This window comes from Rhinolophus sinicus, chromosome 3 (assembly GCF_057876585.1).
Source record: "Rhinolophus sinicus isolate RSI-liver-muscle chromosome 3, RSI-T2T, whole genome shotgun sequence".
Classification (NCBI taxonomy): Eukaryota; Metazoa; Chordata; class Mammalia; order Chiroptera; family Rhinolophidae; genus Rhinolophus; species Rhinolophus sinicus.
In genome coordinates this window covers 117,736,628-117,763,017 of record NC_142503.1, presented here as the reverse complement: position 1 = coordinate 117,763,017, position 26,390 = coordinate 117,736,628, and the positions used below count along the sequence as shown (strand labels likewise).

At 34.8% G+C, this 26,390-nt stretch overlaps 1 protein-coding gene across 2 annotated transcripts in view; it reads left to right on the top strand.

Moving 5' to 3' along the window:
- Positions 1 to 1,279: 1,279 nt before the first annotated feature.
- Positions 1,280 to 26,390, top strand: part of BRMS1L (BRMS1 like transcriptional repressor) — a 31,078-nt gene continuing 5,967 nt past the window's right edge. The window contains exons 1-7 of one of the 2 annotated variants that reach the window (XM_019750457.3): positions 1,280 to 1,574; positions 4,820 to 4,910; positions 8,763 to 8,890; positions 10,607 to 10,686; positions 22,700 to 22,796; positions 23,861 to 23,944; positions 25,920 to 25,984. In XM_019750457.3, coding sequence (XP_019606016.1) covers positions 1,433 to 1,574; positions 4,820 to 4,910; positions 8,763 to 8,890; positions 10,607 to 10,686; positions 22,700 to 22,796; positions 23,861 to 23,944; positions 25,920 to 25,984 — 687 coding nt within the window. In that variant the 5' untranslated portion in view covers positions 1,280 to 1,432. The remainder of the gene's footprint in view (positions 1,575 to 4,819; positions 4,911 to 8,762; positions 8,891 to 10,606; positions 10,687 to 22,699; positions 22,797 to 23,860; positions 23,945 to 25,919; positions 25,985 to 26,390) is intronic. The other variant, XM_019750456.3, reaches the window with a different exon arrangement.

The following is a 26,390-nucleotide window of genomic DNA, read 5'->3' as shown; positions in this document are numbered from 1 at the left end:
GCTTTGAAAGAGAAAAAGAGTGGAGGAGGGTTACAGAGCAAATAGGAAGTGCAAAGACATTGAAGTGGGAAACGGTTTGTGTGTTTAGTAATTGAGGAGTTCAGTTTTGAAGAATATATTAAGAAGGGAAAAAGTAGGCTGACACTAGATAATAAAATCCCCCCGTTTGGATTTTACCCTGTAAGAGATGGATAGTCCTTGAAATGTTTTCTGTCACTAAATTCTAAATCTAACTTTAATGCAATTATGCCTGGATACCCTTATCATCCTCCATCAAACGTCTTTGGAGCTCGTGTTTGAGAAAAAAATGCTACAATCCACAGTATTCTATCAAATGTCAATAGCAAGTTGCCACTCCAAGAAGAAGTCATGTCTTTGTAGCGGATAAAAAAAACAGGCAAATGAAATTTCTTCATCTGTCAATTTGTGATAATAATAGCACCTACCTCAGGATTATTAAATTGAGAATTAAACTTGACATAACCCATGTAAAGAGCTTACTAGAACACCTGATACAGTATAAAAGTGGTCAACTAATATGACTTATTATGATTATGACATTAATTGAGTCTTCCTTGTCTATCATTCCGTTCATTGAGAAAACATAACATTTCATTAAGCCAAATACGTATTTTTCATTGAAAACTGAAGTTAATCAAGACTGGTGGCATATTCGGTCTGCATTTGGTATAAATGCAAAATGAAATGCCAAAGTAACACTTCCTTCTATATTATTGCTTGCAAAAGTTTCAAGAATAATATAGAGATTTTTGTGCAAAATAGAAAGTACAAGTTATCGCCTGCAGTTACTGATTGAACATAACAGCTCATTGGTGCTTAGGTAGTAGAGACGTTTCTCCAGTTCCTCTAGGCTCAAAGAGGAGGAAAAACATTCGGGCAAAAGACCTTTTCACATCTGACAGCTACATCTTGGATAGCCAGGGAACTCAGACAATCACTTGGCGGGAAAAGAATAAATACAGACTAAATTTGCACAATCTGTTTTCTGTTTAGTTTATAAACTGAGATCGAGTCTGTCAGGTTTCGTGCCTTGTGGGACTTGAAGTCCAGAGGGAAGAAGTAATCAGGAGTGCAGAAGCTTGAAAGCCAGCAGCCCCTGAAGGTCCGAGCGATAAAGACTACAATTCCCGACAGACACCGCAAAGCCTCTCCGTAATTACGGGCAACCAACCATACCTGAGCGGGGCAAGCCCCGCCCCCCCGGCTCGGAGGACTACCTCCACCAATGGCAGAACTCCCAGCGCAGAGCCTGCGGGTTAGGTTGTGAGGCTCCGGCCGGAGGCGGGGAGGAGCCGAGGGGTTCAGAACGAGCTCGGCCGCTGGGTGGGTCGGGGCGTTCCGCGCGCCCTTCATTGAAGCGGCGGTGGCTGGGCTGGGCGCCCGGTGTGGGAAGCGACGGCGCGGCTGGAAAATGCCAGTCCATTCCCGAGGGGATAAGAAGGAGACGAACCATCACGATGAGATGGAGGTGGACTACGCCGAAAACGAGGGGAGCAGCTCCGAGGACGAGGACACGGAGAGCTCGTCAGTCTCCGAGGATGGAGATAGCTCAGGTGCGCAAACCAGCAGGGCTGGGACCCTGAGTCCTAGCGCGGGGCTCGCGACAGGCCGCTTTCCGCACGCTGGGCAGCTGCGTCCTGCTGGGAGAGCGGGGCGGGGAGAGGGAAGGGGCGGGGACTGGCTCCCGGCCCTCGGCAGCACCCGGACGGTCGCGGGGCGCTGCCTGGCTCCAGGCGGGTCCCGGTGGGCGAGGCGGGGCAGAACGCGGGCCTGGGCTTGCCCAGCTCCCGGACGCTGCGCCGTCCTGCTCGCGGTCGGATCCGCCCTTGGGACCTCCAGGCAGTGCCCGGGGCTATCCAGGCAAGCGGGGAATGCCCCGCAGCTTGTCTGGGAAGACCCTGGGAATAGCTCCTCTCCCCAAACCAAAGACCTCTTTCCGTAGTTTTCACCTTTGCAACCCTGACTGCTCAACATGGGTGGGTTGTCTGGGCCAAATTTAGATTTGTACCGGATCTTGGCTGGCTTAGAATTTATTAACCTCAGCTTCCAAGTCAGCCGTCAATCAGCGCTTGACATCAGTCTGTTGCATCTCTGAAGTTTTCAAGACTGAGAAGAGCCCAACATCAGGAGTGATTTTGGATCTTCATACGCTAATAAATTGGCTGGTTTTTGGCAGCTTGGAAATTTTCCAAATCTTTCTTACCTGCAATCTTCTAACTTTGGGCTGTTTCAGGTGGTGGGTTGTTTCTTTTTTGTTTGCTTTTTCTGCCTGGGATTGGAGGGAGGGGGCAGATTAACATCACAAATCAATTTTGCAAATTTTTAGGAAGGGTTATTTAAAAAAGAAATGGAATTGTTATTACCTGGATTCTTTCCCTTCCTTACAAATGATGAGCATGAGACTTACTCTTTTCCTTGGCCTGATTTTGGCCATGTAAAGCAAGGATTGATGACAGTCTGTTGTCAGCCTGATGCCCTCTTTTTAGGTTTCCTTTTCAAAGCAAATCTCTATGGAAGTATGTAAATTCAATCAAATTAACCACCCAAATATAATTATTTATGAGTAACTTCCTTTTGCATCATCAAGCACTACTCAGTGTGAGGCATAAATAAAGTTATGTTCTGATTTCAATTAAATAGCTTTTATAAGTCACCACTTGGTTAAATTGCCAAATGAATGCTTAACGATAAACAATGCTGTAGGAATTCAGAGGCAGAGGAAATCTTTTCAGAATAGGATGGTCACAAAAGGCTAGTTGAAGAAGGTGAGATTACCTTATTTTGAAGAATGAATAAAATTTGGTAATGGTCTGGTGTTTCTAAACGGGGAGGAATGTGAGAAAAACTGCAAAGGCCAGAGCTTAAGTCTTATTCAAAAGAGTGAGAAAAAGAGTTTGGTTGGGAGAAAGATTTGAGCTAGAAAAGGAAAAGGAGAGTATAGATGGGAAAGATTTGCAAAAAAGCATAAAACAAGATTGATGAATGCAAGTTTAAAAGTGAAGGTAAGAGGGAAAACCCAGATACAAGGAAACTGGTGGTAGGATGAACAGTAATAGAGAAATGAAAGATTTGAAATGAAGATGGAAAATAGAGTATTTCAGACAAGTTGCTTTTGAGGTGATGGTAGTATATTTAAGTCAGAGTGCCCAACTGACAGGTGGAAACATTGCATTGAAACCTGCCTGGGGTAGGAAACATAATTTGGACATCATCTTTCAAACCATGAAACTGGTGAGATTTCAAACTTGAGGAATACAGAGAAAGAACATCCAGACTGTATGTGAATACATTTCCTGGCTCTGTAAAACATTTTATCGTCAAGTTTGTTTTTTGGATGGGAGTTAGGATATACCGTGTTTCCCCGAAAATAAGACCTAGCCTGACCATCAGCTCTAATGTGTCTTTTAGAGCAAAAATTAATATAAGACCTGGTCTTATGTAAGACCCAGTATTATATTATATTACATTATATTTATTATATAAGACCTGGTATTATATTTATTATATTACGTTATATTATATTTTATAAGACCAGGTCTTATTTTAATATTAATTTTTGCTCCAAAAGACACATTAGAGCTGATGGTTCGGCTAGATATTATTTTCGGGGAAACACGGTAAGGAAGTGACATTTATTTGTTAAGAGTCTCCCTCTCTAATTTTTATGTTGAGTGTTGTGAGTTTTTTCACTGGTTTTTATTCCATCCCCAAAAAGCACAAACAACTTAGTTTGTGAAGAATGTAATGATAATTTGAATTATAAGTCAGATTTTTGAAGTGCAAAGAAATTTTTAAAATAAAATTTGCAGTTTTACTTCTTGTAAAAGTATCTCTTTTCTATCATAGGTCTTGCATGTTCAACTTCCACAGTTTTATTCTTCAACCTTGGTCCTAAAGCTACAGAAAAGACTCTCCTGCCCAGAGGTACTGGGGAGTGAGTCATCTTGAGGGACCAAGTTTTAAATAGCCAAGGAGTAAGCTATTAAGAGTCAGGCATAATTTGAATGTCTTAGGAAAGTTAAGAAAGAGAACCATACACTTCCTTGCTATATAAAAATAACGGAACATAATTTAACTCTTTCTCTAGCACGACCTTTATTTGATGAATATCAAGATGCAGATCATTTATGCTTCAGTTATTTTGATGTGTTGCATATATGTGATGTAAAAATAGAAGATATGGAATATAGGACAGACCTGGTAATTAAAGTTGCTTTTTAAAAAAGTTTGCTTGTTTTTCTCCTCATTTTTCTCTTTCTCACTGGTAGACAATAATTTGGAAAGAGGGAACAATGGGAGTCTAAGAGTAGGAGATGAAGACATCCTATGGTAAACGTAATGAGATTAGTTTTCTTTTTTATGTGACTGGCAAATCAGCCATGTGAGCAGTTCTGAAAGGGGGATTCCAAAAGTGTTTTTGAGTAATATTAGCCTTTAAAGGACATGATCATTTTGGTACTTAAGTTTTGGTGAATTGGTGGAAAATAAATCCAAAGGGGGTTAACTATTTTATAGTCATAGTTTAATGTCAGCCTTTTAAAATGATTTAAAAATGTATAAAAATAAGGTCTAGAGACTGCTATAGTTTTAACTCATCTATTTTAGGTTAAAATCTACGGTGGAAATTATTTTGGATACATATTTATTTTCTCTTAAGGCTTAATATAGGCCTGCATATCTAACTTCATGTTACAGGTTTTTTTTTTTCTTTCTTTTTTTTTACCATTTGAATTAACATTCAGATATATTTGTGACATAAAACTAATTTTATCTTTGATATTTTCCTTTTTATTAACAGAAATGGATGATGAAGACTGTGAAAGAAGAAGAATGGAATGTTTAGATGAAATGTCCAATCTTGAAAAACAGTTTACCGATCTCAAGGATCAGTAAGTAGTGACTTCAAAAGGACATTGTCACTGGATCTCAACCATGTCACATGTGTGCTAGCATAAGAGAAATTATATTCACTTTGAAGTGGTTTTCTTTTTTGTATTTTATCGGACTGACTGATCTGAAAGAGGCTTCAACTATCGTTTGCCTGCTGAAGACCTCAGTAACTAGACTGAGGATTTTTGGGGGTATAATAAGATTTTTATGTGTATGTTAAATTGTTTCCCCCAGGTTGTTGCACCCTTGGGTCTAATCTGCTTCATTCATTCCTTTGCTAAATCATTGGATAAAGATAGCATTTTTTAAATTTGAGAATAAGAGACTATTTCCCAAAGATGGCAGAATGTTTTTTGTTTATGTGTTAACATTGGATAGTACATACATTCATGTTTTCACGTGCATTATTTAGTTTGCTTCTTGCAGCAACTCTGTAAGGTTGGAAGATAGTCTAATCGCCATTTTACCTGTGAGAAAATTGGTGCTCAGAGAGGTTAAGTGATTCACCCATAGTTCATCAGAAAGTGATAAATGAAGTGAGGCTTTCTGCCACCTAGTGCGACCATGTTCCCTCTACTAAGACATTGCTTTGGAGGAAATGTAATGGAGTAGAAAGAACACAGGCTTCACTTCCAGACTTTCTCAGCAGATTAAAAGAGTATAATAATAGCTTCCTGTTACCTACTGTAAGGATTGAAAAAGCAGTATGTAAAATTCTTAGCCATGTGCTTGGCATGTAGTGGGTGCTTATCAGATACTGTTTTTGCCCCTCTTTATAACGCCATAACTATTATATGAGGTTGGTTGCACAACAATGGGCCCAGTGATTTGAGAGAACAGAATAGACGCAGATGCAGATTTTAAAAAAAACAACAACCTTAAAGGTGAGCTTTCACTTTGGAACTTGCTGGCAAGGTCATGGGGCATATGTTAGGAATTACAAATGAAAGAGGGAAACTTCTGAGAATACAGACCTCTTAATGTATTCAGAAGCTGGCTCTTCAGTTTGTGAATTCTTCACAATTTTGCTATTTATTCTTTTTCTCCTACTTCTTCCCTAGAGAGGCCCAAAGACGAGATGAAAACCTATGTAATATCTAGAATTGCCAGACTAAAATGGGATGTATTTGTTTACCATGTGAATCCTGCTGTTTATGCCATTTCTGGTCTTAACTTTCATTGGTATTAGAGATGAATATATAGATAATGTTCCATGCTAGTACAACAAATTAACGTAAGCAATCCAAAATAATCCAAAGTTTTAAATTTGGGCTTTAACAAATGTGGTATCATTTTCTTATTCTAAAGATTTACATTATTAATTTTAAATTAAAATGTGTTTGGATCCCCAAAGAATTCATTGTTTGGGAAACAGGAAGAGTTCATCCAGAATCATTCTGGAAAAGAGGAAGCAAATTTGTATTTTTGTATTATAGCACAAGTAGTCCATGAATGAATAATTAACCACACAATTAATAAGATATACCTACTGAGCTTTTAAACTTTACGGTTATTCAAGAAATGAAAATTACTGTAAAGCTCTAGATATTACATAGGAAAACTTTGCATCTAGTCAAGTCATTAAGCCTAATATTGTTCATCCTGGGGCTGGCAGTTGCCTTGATTTTTGCTTTCTCATGGCTTATTATGACCACCAGTCAGTTACCCCTACCAGTTTCATTCATTTCTGAAAGTATTAAAATTAGACCCATTAACCACTATTTAATAAGGTTCTTTCTCAAGGAATTGGTATCCAGAAATATGTTGTAGAAAAACAAATTAATCTTTGCACCTGGTTTACAATTATTTTTTTCTCTTGCCCTCATTCCCTTGTTTGTTATTTTTATCCTGTTATACTGTGTGTCTCTGTAAGCTGTCTCAAATCCTCTTTAGAAGAAGTGGGAAATATACTGATATAATAATAATGATGATGATGATGATAAGAATATAATTATCCTGCTTCTCCTGTTCTAGCACCACAGGGCACAATAGCACTCCTTTCATAAGGCAGAAAATCCACCATTTGCAGTTTGTATAGTGGTGGAAGGTGAGTTCTTCCATCTCCTTAGAAAGATAGAGGAACTTATGCCAGCCAAATTTCCATTCATTTCAATATTCAGTATTGGCGAGTTTATACTTGAATTCCAAGGTATAAAAAGTATACTAGTTTTTCTATTTAAAAAAAATAGTTAATTGAATATTGTTAATTCACGTATCTTCTTCATTCAAGATGCTGTTCACCTATTCAGGATACCTTATCAATGTTTTGTGTAAGTTTGATGTTTTTAGGTACAGTCATCCTTTGTTTCAAATTTTTAGCATTTTGCCTGAAGTTGTATAGTACGTCCTCACTTAACATTATCAATAGGTTCTTCAACTTTAAGAGAAATGACATATAATGAAACCAGTTTTACTTTAAGCTAATTGATATAAACAAGAGTTAAGTTCCTTGCATCTCATCAATGTTGTAATAAAATGGCATTGAACGAAACTATGTTATTTGAGGACCTGCTGTATTTATAACTTCAAAAACTATAAGTATGTGCTTTTCTAATTTTACACATTTATCACTGTATTTTGAGTTTTAGAAAAATTTAACCGAGACATGACAAAGTATCTTTTTGGCAGTCAACTCAGATGATTTTTCCCCTTTTTTTAAAAAAAAATATTTATTGCATTAACATACAAGCTTGCTTTATTCTTTCAGAATCATCATATAGAGCTCTGTGCTAATTATGATCAATTGTAGACAATATTGATTGTCTTAATTGTATTACTTTATGTTTTCAAGAGGAGAAACAGAATTTTATATGAAAGCCAGGTACCATCGTATTTTCAAATCATCCTTGTGACATATTATGACACATTCTTCACCTAGGATAAAAAGTAATAAATGGCAAGAAAAAAGAATTTACAAAATGATGTTAAAATTGTTAATCTGCTTTGAAAATTTTGGGATATCCTTAAAATGCCAGGATTAGAAATGCCTTTCATAAAGACTGGCAGTGTAAACGTTTTCCTGTAAAAAGAGTTAGTTCTGTCCTGCAGAATTATTGCCAAAAGTAAACATTGAGTTGCCTCTCATATTCTGTCTTTGATAATCAAGCTAAAGGTATTGGTATGATAGCTAGCAAATTAGTGTTTGTATGTGGACTTGTAAACATGGCAACAGGTATCCCCTGCCCCATTTTTCATTCCCCATCCATGAAACAACTCACTTTGTTACAGCGTCTTCAGTTGCAGTCCAGATGAACTGGGTATGCCAGATCACAAGTTGTATATTTTTTCTGTTTTTTGTAGTATTTCTGTTGGTTTTACCTCCATCACTCTACTTTCTCTTTGTTCTTTTTAAAAATCAAGTAGGCTAAATATTGTAATACTGACTCCTTTTCAGGAAAGGTGGAGAGCAGCCAGGGAATTACTTATTTTGACAACTAGTAATGTCTCTATCTAAATTGTTCAAAATGATTTCTTTGTTTCTTTTAAACTTAGTGCTTAAATGACCTTTTCTCTTAGAATCAATTTATTGTTCTGCAGTTAAAACAAAACCAAAAATCTAGAGTGCCAAAATGTAGTTATTTCAGTTGTGTTTTTGCATTGTGAATTAACTATTAAAGAAGAGTGATATATCTAAAAAAAAAAACAAAAAACAAAAAAAACAACTTATTTTGTTTTTATGTAGATAAAGTCAAATAATATAATTAAGTTTTTAACTTGAGGTCTAGGCAAAAATACATTTGGTAGGTAATTAGAATGTGAATGATATTAGGAAGAGATAATGTATAGAAATGGTAAATTGTTAGCCTTTGTTGGGCTTTTAAAATTAATATCTTAATTTTTGCTTTGTTAAGACTTTATAAAGAACGATTAAGTCAGGTGGATGCAAAACTACAAGAAGTCATAGCTGGAAAAGCACCAGAATATTTGGAACCACTGGCAACTTTACAAGAAAATATGCAAATTCGTACAAAGGTAGCAGGTAGGAAAGTGAAACATCTTTTTCATGTAGTAGAGTATGAACTCTTCAATAGATTTTTAAGGTGTTTGTCAAGTGAGTATTGTTAATTGAATTACAACTATATTTACAACTGACCAGAGTGTTTCACTGTCAGTCAGCCCACAGTTAATTATTAAATGCGTCTTGTTTTTCTATGCTGCTGTGGGTGAATCAAAAAAAAGCCCCTAAGTTGCTCATAGTGTTTGTTGAGAAGATACTTCCACAAGTGAAACAATTAGAGACCATGATACTTTCATTAAGCGATAATGTTACTATCACAGTTTAATTTCTTATTAGGTAAATTAAGGTTCAATTTAGGTACTCATAGTATTTTTCATCTGTAAAAGTGATAAGGACTTTTGTATTTATAAAACATTTCAAAGTGTTTGATCAAGATATATAGAACAGGGAATTAGCCTTCAACCCGATAATTAATGATAATTTTTAATTTTTATAAGATTGTTGACTCATTTATGGCTATGAATAAATGAAGATGTACCATATTTATATGGTTACATGTCAGTCTTCTGTTTGTAACTGGGATCCAGCCTCAGAATTGTGTCCTAGCATTTGTAGCAAGGGATATATTTATTTAAAGATCACTGAATGCTTTTTCATAGTCAAACTAAAAAAATGAATTTTAGTTAATGGGGATGCTGATTGTTTTCTTTTGGGGGGACGCTAATACACTTGTTGTACCAAAGGCATTGTTGACAATAATTTCTTTTTGTACTAAACCCACCTTAATCCAACTTTTATTCTAGAATGCTGGATATTATCTAGATGTGATACTTAGCCTGCTATCTTTACACACCCATAAAAGTAAATATATCCATAATTTTCTTTGACATTCTGAAAGAACCAAGTGAGACTTACTGGATGTTTAGGGAATATTACTTGGGTCAATTACTCTTCTACTCTGGCCTTCCTTTGCTTTTTGGTTGTACAAGAGTAGTGTGCGTGAATGTTGCTAATGGTATAGTTCTAGATATCTCTCCCTTGCCTTTACTATATGAGAAAGAGAATTACATTTCTAGGGCCAACTATGGCACAGAGTGTAGAATATACATCTAAAGCTCTTTGCCAATTTTGTGATGGCAAATTTGCATGGCCATGTTGCTTCGATACCTTTAAGTTAAATTCCCTTGAGCATCCATCCTCTAGGTAAAAGCCCTGTCATGAGCATTCAAACATCATAGATTTTGTTATATCAGTTTATATGTTTAATTCTCTTGGAATCTTTGGACTTTGAAAATAAATAACAGTTTAAAAATAGTGGATTTTGATGGCTATGCTATCCAGTTGTTACTGTGAGTGTATATGATTAATGAAACCAGAGTTTATTGATTTGTTTCCATTATGAGTCCTCAGAGATTGTTTTTCATAGGAAAAGAGTTTTATTTTCATTTTCTTCATTCTCTATCAAATGTTTAGGATTATTCTTTTGAGGAATAGAGTGAGAACTAAAATTTGCAGTGTAGTTTCTTTCTAGCTCATAAACTCAAGTTTCCTAGTCTTCTTTGATACATATTTTAACTTGAACCTTTTTGTTTTTAGATTTTTAAAGATAAAGTTAGAATCACTTGTCAGTTTCTTCCTGATTCATCTTATGAAATACAGTTAGTACAATTCCTGTAGGGAAGTGTTAATGAAACTCCTTATTGCTAATATAATCAGAATAATTGTGTTTGGTTGCAGGAATCTATAGAGAGCTCTGCTTAGAATCTGTAAAGAACAAATATGAATGTGAAATTCAAGCTTCTCGCCAGCATTGTGAGGTACTGTTATTTTGCTTAACTTTTAAGCTGATTTCATCTCTTCAAGACTTTTCTGAGTACAGAAGTTAAAAAAGTAAAATAAGTGAAACAAAATTAAATAATACTTTAGCTCATTGCTTCTGTGATTATTATTATTTTTTTAAATACCGTTGCACTGGAAGCTGTATTAGAAATAGGATGCAAAGAAAGGACCATAGAAAAAAACTAAGTGAGATAATTTTAGAAGTTTTGCAGTTACCTTAAAAAGACTTTGTAATGATTGTCATCTGGCATCACTGCAAATATTCATATAATTAGTGTAATATGCAAATATGCATATCCAATAGTACAGTTATAATGTTGGACTATATTACCAATTTCTGACTAAATCTATTTCCACATCTTTGAGCAGAATTCTCTATTTATGGGTAAAAATAGATTTACTTTTTTATATGTTCTGTTTATTTTGAATAGTGTTTAAAAAACATAGTGTTATTTTTGCAGATAACTTTTCATAAAACCTAGACAAGATCATAAGTATGCTAGTGGAAACAAGAGGACAAGTTCTATAATGAATCTTATTTTAATATATAATATCATTATAAATTATTAAAATACTAAGAGTAGGTAAGTATAAAGTGGTGGTGCTTCTTGTTTCATTGTTTTCATTATAACTGCGATGAAACATTTTTTTGATTATAACTGCGATGAAACATAACAGCCCTTAATGGTGGGCTGTTAGCCTTTGCCTCATTAACTGTGGAGGTTCTCCATATATTCTGGATACCAATGCCTTGCTGGTTATATGTTTTGCAAATATTTTTACCCAGGCAGTGGGATGTTTTTTCACTCTTTTTGATGACATGATGAACAAAAGGTTTACATTTTAATGTAGTTGAATTTATCATCTTTCCTTTATGAGCTTTTTGTGTCCTTCCCACTTTGAGGTAAAAATATGTATTTTCCTTTAAAAGTTGAAATTTTGCTATTTTTAACATTCAGATTGCTAAACTACCTTTAATTACTTTTTATGTGTAGTATAAAATACCGATCTATTTTTATGTTTTTGCACATGGATATGTAATTTCAACATTCTTACATAATCCATTGTTTTCTCACTAATCAGCATTTGTAACTTTTTTTATATCAAATGTCCATATACGAGGTCTGACAATTAAGTTCGCGAACTTTGTTGCAATGATGTTGCTCACCTTTTTTGATATCAGGGATTATTCATTATGAATTTGTACCAACTGGACAAACTGTTAACCAAGTTTACTGTTTGGAAGTGCTGAAAAGGCTACGTGAAAAAGTTAGACCACCTGAACTTTTCGCCAACAATTCATGGCTCTTGCATCACGACAATGCACCAGCTCACAGAGCACTGTCTGTGAGGGAGTTTTTAGCCAGTAAACAAATCACTGTATTGGAACACCCTCCCCACTCACCTGATCTGGCCCCCAAGGGCTTCTTTCTTTACCCAAAGATAAAAGAAATACTGAAAGGAAGACATTTTGATGACATTCAGGACATCAAGGGTAATACGATGACAGCTCTAATGGCCATTCCAGAAAAAGAGTTCCAAAATTTCTTTGAAGGGTGGACTAGGCACTGGCATTGGTGCATAGCTTCCCAAGGGGAGTACTTCGAAGGTGACCATAGTGATATTCAGCAGTGAGGTATGTAGCACTTTTTCTAGGATGAGTTCATGAGCTTAACACTTTGTAAGCGGGCATTTTGCCGCCAAATCGCGTCACAATGCGGGGCTTTTTTGACATTTTCTCGCCAAAATTAGACTTTCCGTAAAATATTCATATCTTTCGATCTATTTGATATTTTTCTATGAAACTTTCAGTGTTTTAGTTTAAAAAGAGGTCTCTATTTATTTACTTTGCAAAATTTTTGCTGGTTCCAACTAGAGGCGATATGATGAGTTTACTCGTTTCCCACAAAAAATGTGTTAATTGTCTGACTTTGTATGTGCTGGCTGATTTCTGGCTTTATCCATTTGTTCCATTGGTCTATTTGGCCATTTCTGCAACAGTGTCACAGTGTCTTTTTTTACAGCTTTCAGTCTAGTAAGCCTTGATAACTCAATAACCTGATAATTTTACCTTGTTTTCCTTACAACTGTTAAAAATTCTTTTTTTAGTAACATCTTTTTAAAAATTTTTATTTCCTGCTGCTATTATAGAAAAATAATTTTGTATGCTATTATACCCAACCTTATTTACTTCTTTTCTTAATTCTAATAATTTGATTACAGATTCTTAGATTTTCTATGTAGATAATGTCATTTGTGAATAGCAGCAGTTTGTTTCTTCCACTCTGATCTTCCTCTTATTTGTTTTACTTGTCTTACGACACTGATAGGATCTCCAGTACAGCATGGAACAGAAGCAGTGAAAGCAAATGGTCACTATGTTCTTGATTTTTAAGGGAATGCTTCTAACAGTTTTCCAATAAATATGGTATTTACTGTTGGTTTTGGTCAATATTCTTTTATTTAAGTTAAGGAGATATACTTTTATTTCTTTTTTTCTAAGAATTTTTACCATGAATAGTTGTTAGATTTTATTAAATAAATGTCTTGTCTACATCTACTGAATTAGTCATGGTTTTCTGCTATTAATATATTAATGTGGTAACTTACATTGTTAATGTATTTTCTAATGTTAAACCATCCTTGGATTCCTGGAATAATTATTTTTCTTATGCATTACCAGATTCAATTTCCTAATGTTTTGTTTAGAAGTTTCATTTCTGTTTTTAAGTGAGATTTAACTTTTAATTTTTATACTGTCTTTAATTTGATTTCAAGATTTATAAAATGAGTTAAGAATATTCCATATATTTCTCTTCCATGGAAATATATATTTAAGATTGCAGTTATCAGTTCCATGAGTGCTTAGTACTGTATTTTGCCCTGTATAATGTGCTCCCGTGTATAATGAGCACCCACATTATTGGCCCAAACTTTCTGGGAAAAAAATCTTTCATTCAAATTTTTATTTGTTTATATTTAGGTACTCGTTTTTTGTATTATAAAGGAATTTTAGCATTTATTTTTTTAACATGATGCAAGAAATTTTATGAAACAAATAATTACAAAACACAAGAACAGATACCAGGTACAAGAAATTTTATGTACTGGTAACAAATTTACGATATTTACCCATCATAGAAGGCCAAAAACTCTTCTTTGTTGCAAGTTCGTCATAAGTTCAATAAAACTGATTATCGTATTCCAGGGTATTTTTTTCATATGGATATTGTTATTGATTCTAGAGTTACACTTTTAACTCATAAGCATAAATAAAAGAATTAAAAACATTTATAGATACGGAATTAGTACTACCCATCTATAATACACATCCTTATTTTTCCCTCACAAATTTGGGCAAAAGAGTGTGCATCATACATGGCAAAATATAGTATATCTTGTATATCTTGTCTTTATGATATATATATATATATGTATATATATATGTATACATATGTATGTATATATATGTGTATACATATATACATATATATTTCCACTGGAATATTTATCAATTCATATGAATATTTTGGGCTGTTTTGTTTGGAAAGATAAAAAAATATACTTTTTTTTTAACATTCTCATGCTTATAGAAAAATTGCAAGAAAATACAAAGGACTTTTTTGGTGAATATGAGAATGAGTTGACAACATGGTGCCTCATCACTTTTGAATACTGTAATGTATATTTCAGACAAATGAGGACGTTCTCTTTTATAACCACACTGCAATCATCAAAATCAGGAAATGTACATTGATATCTAATCCTCAGGTTCCGTTTAAGTTTTAATAGTTGTCCCAGTAGCACCCTTCATAGCAAAGAGATCCAGTTCAAAATCACATGTTGTCTTTGTCATTGCATTTAGCTCTTATGTCTTTTTTAGTCTTCTTCAATATGGAACAATTCCTTAATCTTTCCTTGACTTTCATGATCTTTACTTTTCAAAAATTTCAGGTTGTTTTGCAGAGTGTTCCTCAATTTTGAATTGGTCTTCTGTTTCTTCATGATTAGAGTTAGGTTTTTGCATCTTTGGTAGGAATATCACAGCAGTGATAGCTTGTTTTTCTCATTGAATTCTATCAGGCAGTGCACAATTTTGATATGTACCATTATTGGTGATGTGCACTTTGATCACTTGATTTAAGTGGTATCTTCCAGGTTTTTCTAAGTGAACTTACTTTTTTTCTCATTGTGATTAATAAACATACATAGGGGAGAAGTACTTTGAAACTGCAAAATCTCATTCTTCAAAATGCTTTCAATTTATTTGTTTATTTATGTAAGTATGGACTCATTGTTTCCTTAACTCATTTTGTTTTTGTCTGCTACATCTTTCACTTACTGAGGGAGGTATGTCAGAATTTCTATCTGTGATGGTAGCTTCGTTAATACTTCCTTTCATGTCTTTCCTTTTTGGTACTACTTTTCTTCTTGCTAAGAAAATCCACATACTGATCTTTTCAAAATAGTAAAGTCATTCACCATTTGAGGTCTGGAGGACAAAGGTACTAAATGATGAGATGCCCCACAATGCACATCCACTGTCTCGGGTTCATTGTAAACCACTTATCTATTTTTGCTTTTGTTGCCTGTGCTTTTGGTATCATATCCAAAAATATCATTGCCAAGACCAATGTCATGAAGTTTATCCCATATATTTTCGTCTAGTGATTTTACAGTTTCAGATTTTATATTTAAATCTTTAATCCGTTATTAGTTGATTTTTGTATATGGTATAAGATAAGGGTGAAATTTCATTGTTTTGCATGTTGCTCTCCAGCTTTCCCAGCACCATTTGTTGAAGAGACTGTCTTTTATCCGTTAGTATTTTTGGCGCCTTTGTTGAACATTATTTGGCCATATATGCATGGGTTTATTTCTGGGCTCTCTATTTTGTTCCATTGGTCTATATGACTGTCTTTATGCCAGTACCCTACTGTTTTAATTACTATAGCTTTGTAATATGTCTTGAAATTAGGAAATGTGAGGCTTCTAGTTTTGTTTCTTTTTCTTAAATTGTTTTAGCTATTCAGGATCCTTTGTGGTTTCATAGGAATTTTAGGATTTTTTTAAATTTGTGTAAAAAAATGCCATTAGGATTTTGATAGAGATTTTATTGAATTAATAAATCACTTTTGGTAGTATGGACATTGTAATAACATTGTCTTTCAGTTCATGAACATGGGATGTCTCTCCATTTATTTGTGTCTTCTTTGATTTCTTTCATCAATGTTTTGTAGTTTTCAGTGTACAGGTCTTTCATCTTCTTATTGAGTCCCTGAGTGTTTTGTTCTTTTTGATGCTATTGTAAATAGGATCGTTAATTTCCTGTATCTCCTTGTATTTCTATAAATTTTTGCTTTATATGTATATTGAGGTTATATTATCAGACTCATATATTAGATTTATGTATCTTTTAATAAATGGGAAATTTTAATCCTTTTTTAATGTACTGTTTTCTCTGTAACAATGATTTTTACCTTTAAAACTATCTGATAATTAAAACAGCTATCCTAGTTGTATTTGGCCTGGCATATGTCTGAAAGGTTTTTTCATCCTTTTTTTTCTACAAACTTTTTTCTGGTCTTATATCTTAGGTGTATTACTTGTAAATAACATATGCCTTGATTAAAAAATATTATAATAATCTGTCTCTTAACTGGTAAATTTAGTCCAATTATATTTATAATGATTATTTTGATATTTAATACCAACCTATTTTGTTTTCTATTTGTTCTCCTTTATTCTTTTTTATTTCCTGACTTTCTGTGGGTGTATGCAACTTATTGAATTTTAATAATTACGTCATAAAGTTATATGCCGTTTCTATCATTTTAATGATTATCCCAATACCTTCCATTTCTATATTTTAATGATTACCTTAAAATTTCAGCATGTATCCCTACGTTAGTAGAATAAAAATACTAATCAAGAACTCTGCCCTCCTCCTGAACTAACTCCATTTATTCCCTCCCAAATTACCCATTTTAGTTGTTCAGTATTTTAGTTCCATCTTGCTTTTTCACCTTTCAAATGAGATATTATTTTGATTTCATAGATTTTTTTTTAATTAAAATTTATTAGGTTGACAATGGGTAGTAAAATTACATGGGTTTCAAGTGTACAATTCTGTAATACATCATCTATATATTACATTGTGTGTTCACCACCCAGAGTCTGTTCTCCTTCCATCACCATGTATTTGACCCTGTTTATCCTCATCTACCACCGCCTTCCCCCCTTACCCTCTGGTAACCACTAAACTATTGTCTGTGTCTATGAGTTTTTGTTTCTTTATTTGTTTGTCTTCTTCCTTTGTTGCTTTCAGTTTTATATGCCACATATCAGTGAAATCATATGGTTCTCAACTTTTTCTGTGTGATTTATTTCGCTTAGCGTAATAATTTCAAGATTCATCCATGTTGTCACAAATGGCACTATTTCATCTTTTCTTATGGCAGTGTAGTATTCCATTGTGTATATATACCACATCTTCTTTATCCAGTCATCTATGAGAGGACACTTTGGTTGTTTCCATGTCTTGGCCTCTGTAAATAAAGCTGCAGTGAACATCTGAGCACATATATCTTTACGGATAAATGTTTTCAGATGATTTCATAAATTTAGTTCTTTTTATAATACATTTTACTAGTTTCTTACTTACTATTTTTGTGTTGCAACACTTTCTTGCAGGTTCATTTTTTTGCTTCTTGAAAAAATTTCTAGGCATTCTTTCACTGAGAGTCTCTTAGTGGTAAACTCAGTTTTTATGTGTCCAAAAATAGCGTTATTTACAATAATTCTGGAAGGACAGTTAAGGGGGATATAATCTAGGATGATAATTATTTCTACTTTAATATTTTTAGGATCTTACTTTCCACAGTCTGTTTAGAAGTCTGTAGAAATCATTTGTAGATAACTTATATTTCTTTCCATCACTGGCAACTTTTACGCTCTTTGTTCTTCACAGTTTCTCTACTGTGTGTCTCCATAGAGATTATTTTTCTCTCCTGGCTTGGATTTGTTGTGCTTTCTGGACCTAAGAGTTTGTTTTCCATTAACTTTGGAAATTTTTCAGCTGTTATCTTTTCCAGTATTGCCTCTCAGCTATTTTCTCTACTTCCTTCTTCTGGAACTCTAGTCAGTCATATGTAAGTCCTCATTCTATTTTCCATATTGCTTAATACATAATTCATATGTTTTGTTGAATATATCATTATCTGAAGTTGTTCAGAGTCTAATTCTGCTGTTTTTGTTTTTATTTCTGCCAAACTTCACAGCTTATTTCTTTAATTTCGTGATTCTGGAATATAGCATAGGCTTATAATGAAAAACAGCAGTCCCCTCTCCCACAGCTAAATTCTGCATCCAAGCAGCAATTATCTAACTCTCTTAGCTACTGCTTCTGGAATTTAACCTTATGTTTCTAAATAACATCAGTTTTAGACATTACCTGTTGGTTTTCTATTATGGAAGATGAGGATTCCATGATAGTTTCCCTCATACCATTCTTCTAACATTGTTGTGTCACAGTTTTTGTTTTTGTTGTAATTGTAAATATTGCTCACTGAGCCAAGAGTTATACTATGCTTGAACTTCTCTTGAACAGCGATTTTTTAACTTTGGAATTAATAATTGTTTAATTTATTGTTTGTTAGTTTTCTCCATATTTATTCCTCCCAGAGACTCCAGGTGATCTGTGAAAGTTCCCTAATGCTGTTTTCCATGTGATCAAATGCATCAGATAATCCCTGAGTCCCGTTTTCTTCTGGTGTCCTCCCTCCTGGGAGAAACCCCTCCACTCCTGGATCCCCTGTCCTCCCACTCCATCCTGCTCCATCCTTCGGCTGCTTTCTAGGCCAACTCCATCTCTGTAGTCATGGAGTGTCTCTTCACCATCACCCTGGAAATTGACCTGTTTCCTGCTATACCTTTTTTTCTTTTTTCAGTTTGGTAGAGTGGAAGAGAAAAGGTAGAGTGTCATGAGAAAGGGTATATGGAAGTTAGTTTTTTGAGACCTCTTGTATTGATTATCTATTGCTCTGTAATAAAGTACTCCAAAGCTTAGTGGCTTAAAACAACAATAAACAGTTACTATTTTGCAGTTTTGGTGGCCAGGAATTTGGAAGCAACTGAGTTGGATGGTTCTGGCTTAGGGAATCACATGAAGTTGCAGTGCCAGCCAGGAAGGCAGTTATCTGAGGGCTTGATTGGGATCTGGAGTGTCTGCTTCCGAGGTGACTTACTCACCTGGTTTGCAAATTGTTGCTGGTTGTCTGTTGGCAGCCTTATTCCCACAGGCCTCTCTACAGGCTGAGTGAGGCCCCCATAACCTGGTGACTGGCTTCTCTCACTGAGTGATCCAAAAGAGTAAGACAGAAATGCCGTGTTTTTTATGACCTAGATTTCAGCTACATTCTGTTCATTGGAAGTGAGTCATTAAGTCCTGTCACATTCAAGGAGAGAGAATTAGGCTTTACCTTAATAGGAACATCAAAGATTTATTTATTGGACATGTTGTAAAACTTCCACATCCTTCATGTCCAAAAATGTCTTCAAACTTGAGTATGAAATTCTAGCTGGTAATCGTGTTTCCTCAGAATTTTGAAGGCATTGTTCCATTGTCTTCTAACTTCCAATATTGCTTATGAGAAGCCTCTTGTCATTTTGATTCCTGATCTTTTGTATGTTCTCTTCCTGAATACCTTTAAGAACTTTTCTTCATCATTGATACTGTGGAATAGCAAGATGATACACCTTGGCTGGTCTCTTCATTCATTGCGATGGATACTCAGAGGTATCTTTTAACCAGGAAATTCATACTTGTGTCTTCAGTTCTGGGAAATTTCTTATATTGTTTCTCTGATGTTTTCTTCTCCATCATTTTCTGTTTTCCCTTTTTGGAACTCTTATTGGTTGGGTGCTGGACCTCTAAGATTGATTTTTGATTATTATATTTTTGTTCCTGTTGTCCTTCCCTCTTTCTCGCCTTACTTATTTTGTTCCTTTTGAGAGTGTATTCAACTTTCTCTTCCAATTTTTTACTGATTATTTTATTTCTATTATGTATTTAATTTCCAAGAGCTCTTATGTCCTATGATTACTTATTTTTTTAATATATTTTATAACATCCTGTTGTTTTTCATGTGCAATCTCTTTTCTGTGTGGATATTAAATATAAGTTACTTTGAAAATTTTTTTCTGTCTTGTCTCTATTTCTTTATACTTCTTTTCTGTTTGTTTTTTTCTCAGCCTTTCATTTTGAAGTCTTTTCGCAAATAACTAGTCATCTTTAGCTATCATTCATATTTAAGAGTAAGTTAATAAAATCTGTGTCCAGAGCTTGTCAGCTGCTGAGTTCTAGAAGTTTTTGTTCCTTTTAAGAATGTATCATGGGCGGCCGGATGGCTCAGTTGGTTAGAGTGTGAGCTCTGAACAGGGTTGCCGGTTCTATTTCCACATGGGCCACTGAGCAGTGCCCTCCACCGCGAGGTTGAAAACAACAAGCTGCCGCTGAGCTTCCGGTGGGGCGGCCAGATGGCTCCGTTGGTTAGAACGTGAGCTCTCAACAACAAGATTTCTAGTTCAATTCCTGTATGGGATGGTGGGCTGCACCCCCTGCAACTAAAGATTGAAAACGGCGACTGGACTTGGAGCTGAGCTGCACCCTCCACAATTAGATTGAAGGACAACAACTGATGGGTCCTGAAAAAACACACTGTTCCCCAAAATTCCCCAATAAAAAAAAGTTTTTGAAAAAATAAAAGAATGTATCAGCTTTCACTTGTGAGCCTAACGTGATAAGGAGGGCCTTCTGCTCTGCAGGCTTTTCGTGTATTTTTCCCTGGACTGCCATCCAGATTCTCCTTCATTTCTTTTTAGATTTGGAAGTAGTACTCAAAGACTTTTCAGAATATTGCTCCTTCACTCACGTTGTTCCTTTACAAAGAGCACACTTGCATACATTGTACATAGTACAGATCTTGGGGTTCTAAGTTTAATTACCGTATTTAGAGATTATGGCATGAGATCGTGCCCCTCCCTTTATTTTATAACTGCAGTTGTGTGTTGATTTATTTTGTACATGTTCTTTGTACATTTCGTTAGGTCTTTGGGAAGAGAGAGTTTGTAATCTGGGTTCATTTGCAGTCTTATCCTAGAAGTCGCTGCCTAAATTTTCAAATTCTGAATTTTTAATGTTTGCAGAGCAGTAATATGGATGTCTGATAATTTATGTAGCCAAGACTCTATTATTGGATTTAACTTTGTTCCGAATTTTATGCTTTGCAAGCACTGCTATTGTGAGCATCCTGTTACATACAACTTTGGCTGAGGTTATTTCCTTAGGATAGAATCTCAAAGTGTAATTACTAGATCAAAGGATATAATCATTAAGATCCTTAATACTTGTTTCTAAATTGCTTTCCAAAGTATTGAGTCAGTTTATATACTCAATATCAGTCAACATTGTGGATTATAATTTAAAAGAAACCTAACTTTGCTAAGTGAAAAATATCACATAATGCACATTTTAATTCTCTCTCTCTCTCTCTCTCTCTCTCTCTCTCTCTCTCTCTCTCTTTCTCTCTTTCATTTTGGCCTATTTTGGCAGTATTTGGAGATAGGCAGTGTTTAGATTTTCTTACTGAGTTATCTATACTTGTTTAATGCTATCTTATGGTTATTGAGCATTTATCATGTTACAGATATTTTTTACTATCTTTTACTTTTGTTGCTTTTTAATATGAATGTGATTAAATGTATTTGTCTTTTCCTTTATGGCTTCTCCTAATTTTTGTGCTTTGAAGAGCTTCCTTTATCCCATCTTTTATTTAGTTCTTTTAGATTTCATTTGTAAGTTTAACTGTTTAGTCCATTTATTTTTATGTGTAATGTGAGGCAAAAAATCCTGAGCTTTTTCTCTATGTAGCTAAACTCTTTTTTTCTGTTTTTATTTATTGTCCGATTTCCAGATGATTTGAAAAGTCACCTTTATCATACACTAAAATTTCCCATAACCAGGGTCCGTTTCTGAGCTTTTAAATTCTATTCTGCTTATCTTTTTATTCCATTGCAGCACATGTTTAGAAAATGATGATAGGCTTATAATATATATCACTCTGGTAATGCTAGTCCTTCAAAATCTCCCAGCACTCCAGTCCTGAAGGACTGTAAGGTGCCTAAGTCAGGGAACTGCCAAAGAGGACGTGGTTCTGAACACGGGTCAGGGTGAGACCAGCCCATGGAGCCACTTTCCTGGGCTCCTTGAAGCTGGCCTGATGAGAAACAGCATAGGTGTCAGCCCGGGGAAAGGCTCAGTGAGCAGGTTCACTCAGTCTGGGGATGGGGATTAGAGGGATGTGGGGTCTACTGGAACTAGTAGATCTGGGCTCTAGTCTGATTTGCCAGACTAGAAGCCTTGTCTCTTTTAGCAAGTCACTTAGTCTTCCGATAGCTTTGTTGAGAGATTTGGATATAATCAGTCTATAATTTTACAATTTTGACTATCATGGAATTAATTTTAAATGATTATAAAATTTGTACTTGAGTCTTTCTCTTTGTGATATGTTAGTCTATTTTAATATGATGTTGAGATAGTAGTGAGGAATAAAGGCCCATTTGTTGTTCCAGTGAGAAAAATAAGACCCATTTTATAATTACATATTTTAATGGACAGGTTTTCCTTTATTGTGACTGGTGGGCCCTGCATATATTTAAAAGGGGCCGTGGGAGCTTAGTATGAGTTTTTTATAAAGTAAATGTTTACCTCTTTATCACATATAAATTTAGATGTCCTTAAACAATTTAAATATAGATTTATGGCTAAATTTATATTTAGATTCTGTGTTTTGTAGCTTTATTTCTTTCATATATATATATGACCTTTCGTCTTTAAAAAAGCGAACGAAACCACCATACATTAAAGAGTAAGTTATTTAGTATTCTCAATTTTTTCCCTTCTACTTATGTGTAATCTATTTTCTTTTTCAGAGTGAAAAGCTTTTGTTATATGATACAGTCCAGAGTGAACTGGAGGAAAAGATAAGAAGGCTTGAAGAGGACAGGCACAGCATTGATATTACCTCAGGTAATGGGCGTGATGTGATTGTGGCGTTCGATTTTAGTGATACTGAACCCTTGGTTTACAGCAGTGTCTCGTAATGTCTCAGTCACTAATATAAATGTGACGTAAATGAAGTGTTCTAATGAGAGAGGAAAAGGGAAGACGTCTAAAGAATTTGATAAGATTGTGACTGTTGTTTTGATTTGAACTCACACTTCAGGAAGAAGAAAATGGAGCACATGAAAAGGGACAAAATAGAAGTGTGAAAGGAACGATAAGAATAATACAAGAATAGTAAGAATATTATTATCATACGAGAATGGTATTGGAAGACAATAAGAATAGTCTTTGAAGACATCTAGAGTATATATTCTTCCCTCTAAGTCTTAAAAGATTGTCATGTGTAAGAAGGATTAAAAACCTTTTCTCTTTCTTCTTACCACACAAACTAGGACAAATGAGTAGAAGTCACGTGGAGGCAGATTTGTGTCTCAGAAAAAGGAAAAAACCTGTTAATAATTAGAGTAGCCCAATGTGAAATTAGCTTTTTCAGGGGTATTGTGGAAAGGCTTTCTCCATTGGGTGGAATATTTACTAGATTATCCTACAGTTCTTGCATACGTATTGTTTGATTTGGTGTAAATCCTATTTCTCTGGTATAAAGTAGGTGTAGTAGAGTCAGATAAGCTGAGCTCTAATGTCACTGCTCCATTATCTGCTAGTTGGGTAAGACAGTCATTTAGCGTTTCTAAACTGGTCTCCTCATCTGCAGAATTGAAGGAATGAGAATACTTACCTCAGAGGTAGCTCTGAGGATTAGTTGAGGCAATTCATGTAATATATATTTAACAAAGTGCCTGACATATATTCATCAATTATTAGTCATTAAGTGCCAAGTTGATTTTTACTTTAGTAAAGGCAGAGAAAAACTGATAAATATATAGCTGTTCATGAAATTATATATATAGTCATGTGTATATGTACATAGGTGCCAATGAAATTTTGCCACTGTGAAATTATATATAGTGCTTTTTTCCTCCTCTGATCTCCAGACATTAGCTAATACTTGATATTTATTTACTTGCCAGAGCTGTGGAATGATGAACTTCAGTCAAGAAAAAAGAGGAAGGATCCTTTCAGTCCTGACAAAAAGAAGCCAGTTGTTGTTTCAGATATCCTTTTCCAAATTTTCTGGGTTTTTTTGATGTTGTTTTTTTGCCTTGATGTTCATTTTTGTATTGTTCATAGCTTTGTCACTTCTATTAGTATACATTGCTTTATTTGCAAGATCTTGTAATAAGCAAATGATTTATGAAACTGATGAAAGGCAGAAAGATATAGTTTAGATTAAGAGGGGTAGAAGGGTAGAAATTTAGTTACAATCTCAACTTCAAAAATTAATACAGCTTTATAGTTCACAAGGGCTTTGATGCGAAACAGCTGTTTAGTATATAGCATGATTGCTTAATTCTTGTGTTCTTTTTAACATTTTTAATGTTTCTAATATTGGAGTGTCTTTAAGTTAAATTATTAGGTTGGTGCAAAAGTAATTAATGTTTCGGACCGTGTATTTTAAATCATCATAACTAGGCTCAAACACATCTTTATTAATCAAAATAGTAACAATTACAATCAACACATTTCTGCCAACGAGAAATAAGTTTGTTTATTCCTGTAGTGTAAAAATCCGTGCTTTGGGATTTGATGAACTCTTGGGAAGCATTTTCTGCATCCTGCTGATTGTGGAAGCGTTTTCCCTGCAAAAAGTTGTCAAGGTGCTTGAAGAAGTGGTAGTCATTTGGCGAGAGGTCAGGTGAATATGGCAGATGAGGTAAAACTTCGTAGCCCAATTCATTTAATTTTTGAAGCGCTGGTTTGCGATGTGTGGTTGGGCATTGTCATGGAGAAGAATTGGGCCCTTTCTGTTGACCTACAGGCATTTCAGTTTTCGGTGCATCTCATGGATTTCTGAGCATACTTCTCAGGAGTAATGGTTTCTCTAGGATTTAGAAAGCTGTAGTGGATCAGACCAGCAGCAGACTACCCAGCAGTGACTATAACCTTTTATTGGTGCAAGTTTGGCTTTGGGAAGTGCTTTGGAGCTTCCTCAGTCCAACCACTGAGCTTGTCATCGCCGGTTGTCACATAAATCCACTTTTCCTCGCACGTCACAATCTGATAGAAAAATGGTTCATTGTTGTTGCGTCGAATAAGAGAAGACAGCACTTCAAAATGACGATATTTTTGATTTGCGGTCAGCACATGAGGCACCCACTTACTGAGCTTTTTCACCTTTCCAATTTGCTTCAAATGCCGAACGACTGTAGAATGGTCGACGTTGAGTTCTTTGGTAACTTCTCGCGTAGTTGTAAGACGATCAGCTTCGATGATTGCTTCTAATTGGTTGTTGTCAACTTCTGATGGCCGGTCACTATGCTCCTCATCTCCAAGGCTCTCATCTCCTTTGCAAAACTTTTTGAACCACCGTTGCACTGAGTTGATTAGCAGTTCCTGGGACAAATGTGTCGTTTTTTTTTTGTTTGTTTTTTGCGAGCTGTCGCCACTGCTTTACGACCCATTTTGAACTTGAATAAGAAAATTGCTCGAATTTGCTTTTTGTCTAACATCATTTCCATAGTCTAAAATAAATATAAAACAAGCAGCAAGTAGTAAGCAGCAAATAATAAGTCATTAGCAAAAAAACATGAAGTGAGAAATGCAGATTAAAATGATGTATAACATAACCACATTTATTTAAGAATGTATTCTAATATCAAATGGCACATTTCAACAATGCAAAAACTGCAATTACATTTGCACCAACCTAATAATATGTGTATTAAATCTTGGCATTCCCTGTGGTACCCTCCCATCGCCCCTGCTTTCCACCCCCACTTCAAAACAGTGATTAGGTAGGTTGTATATCTTATAATGATATCATAGAATTAAGAAAATATGGTTAATAGCATTTGAAGTACTGGAATATATCCTGGTACTGAGGTTTTTGAAGAAGAATTTGAAGTCAGAAATCAGCATGGCAAGGGATTATATCCAGAAATCATTGTTCAATTCTCTGAAAAACAGAACTTTGGAAGTATAATTCAAAGTGTGAAATTCTTACAGCTGAATTGACCTTGACTTTTCAACGTCCATATATAGTTTATATGCTACAAGATCTTGATATTCTTGAAGACTGGACAACAATTAGGAAGGTATGATTAAAGAGCAATGGAATACAAGAATATTTTTATATTCTACTTTTTAAGATTCTGTGATTTTTCACTAATACATCAAAATATGATTATTATAAATATGCTTTACTTTGCAACAGTCTCTCTAAGGCAATACTAATACAGATAACAGTGGATTGTAGGAGTATTTTAAGAACGATAGGTCAGCAGTTTGACTGTATTTTTTCTTGTAATAATGTAATAATTTATGCAAAAGTACAGAAAAGCATTTATTTAGGGACCCCAAAATAACAAATAACCATTCTATGCCTAGTCCTTAGCCTGGTCCTGGCTCACAGAAGGCACTCAATAAATATTGGTTGAACGAATGAAAGTGAAAATTTGAACCCTTACTATATGTCTTCCATTCTGTCATTAAAGATTCAAG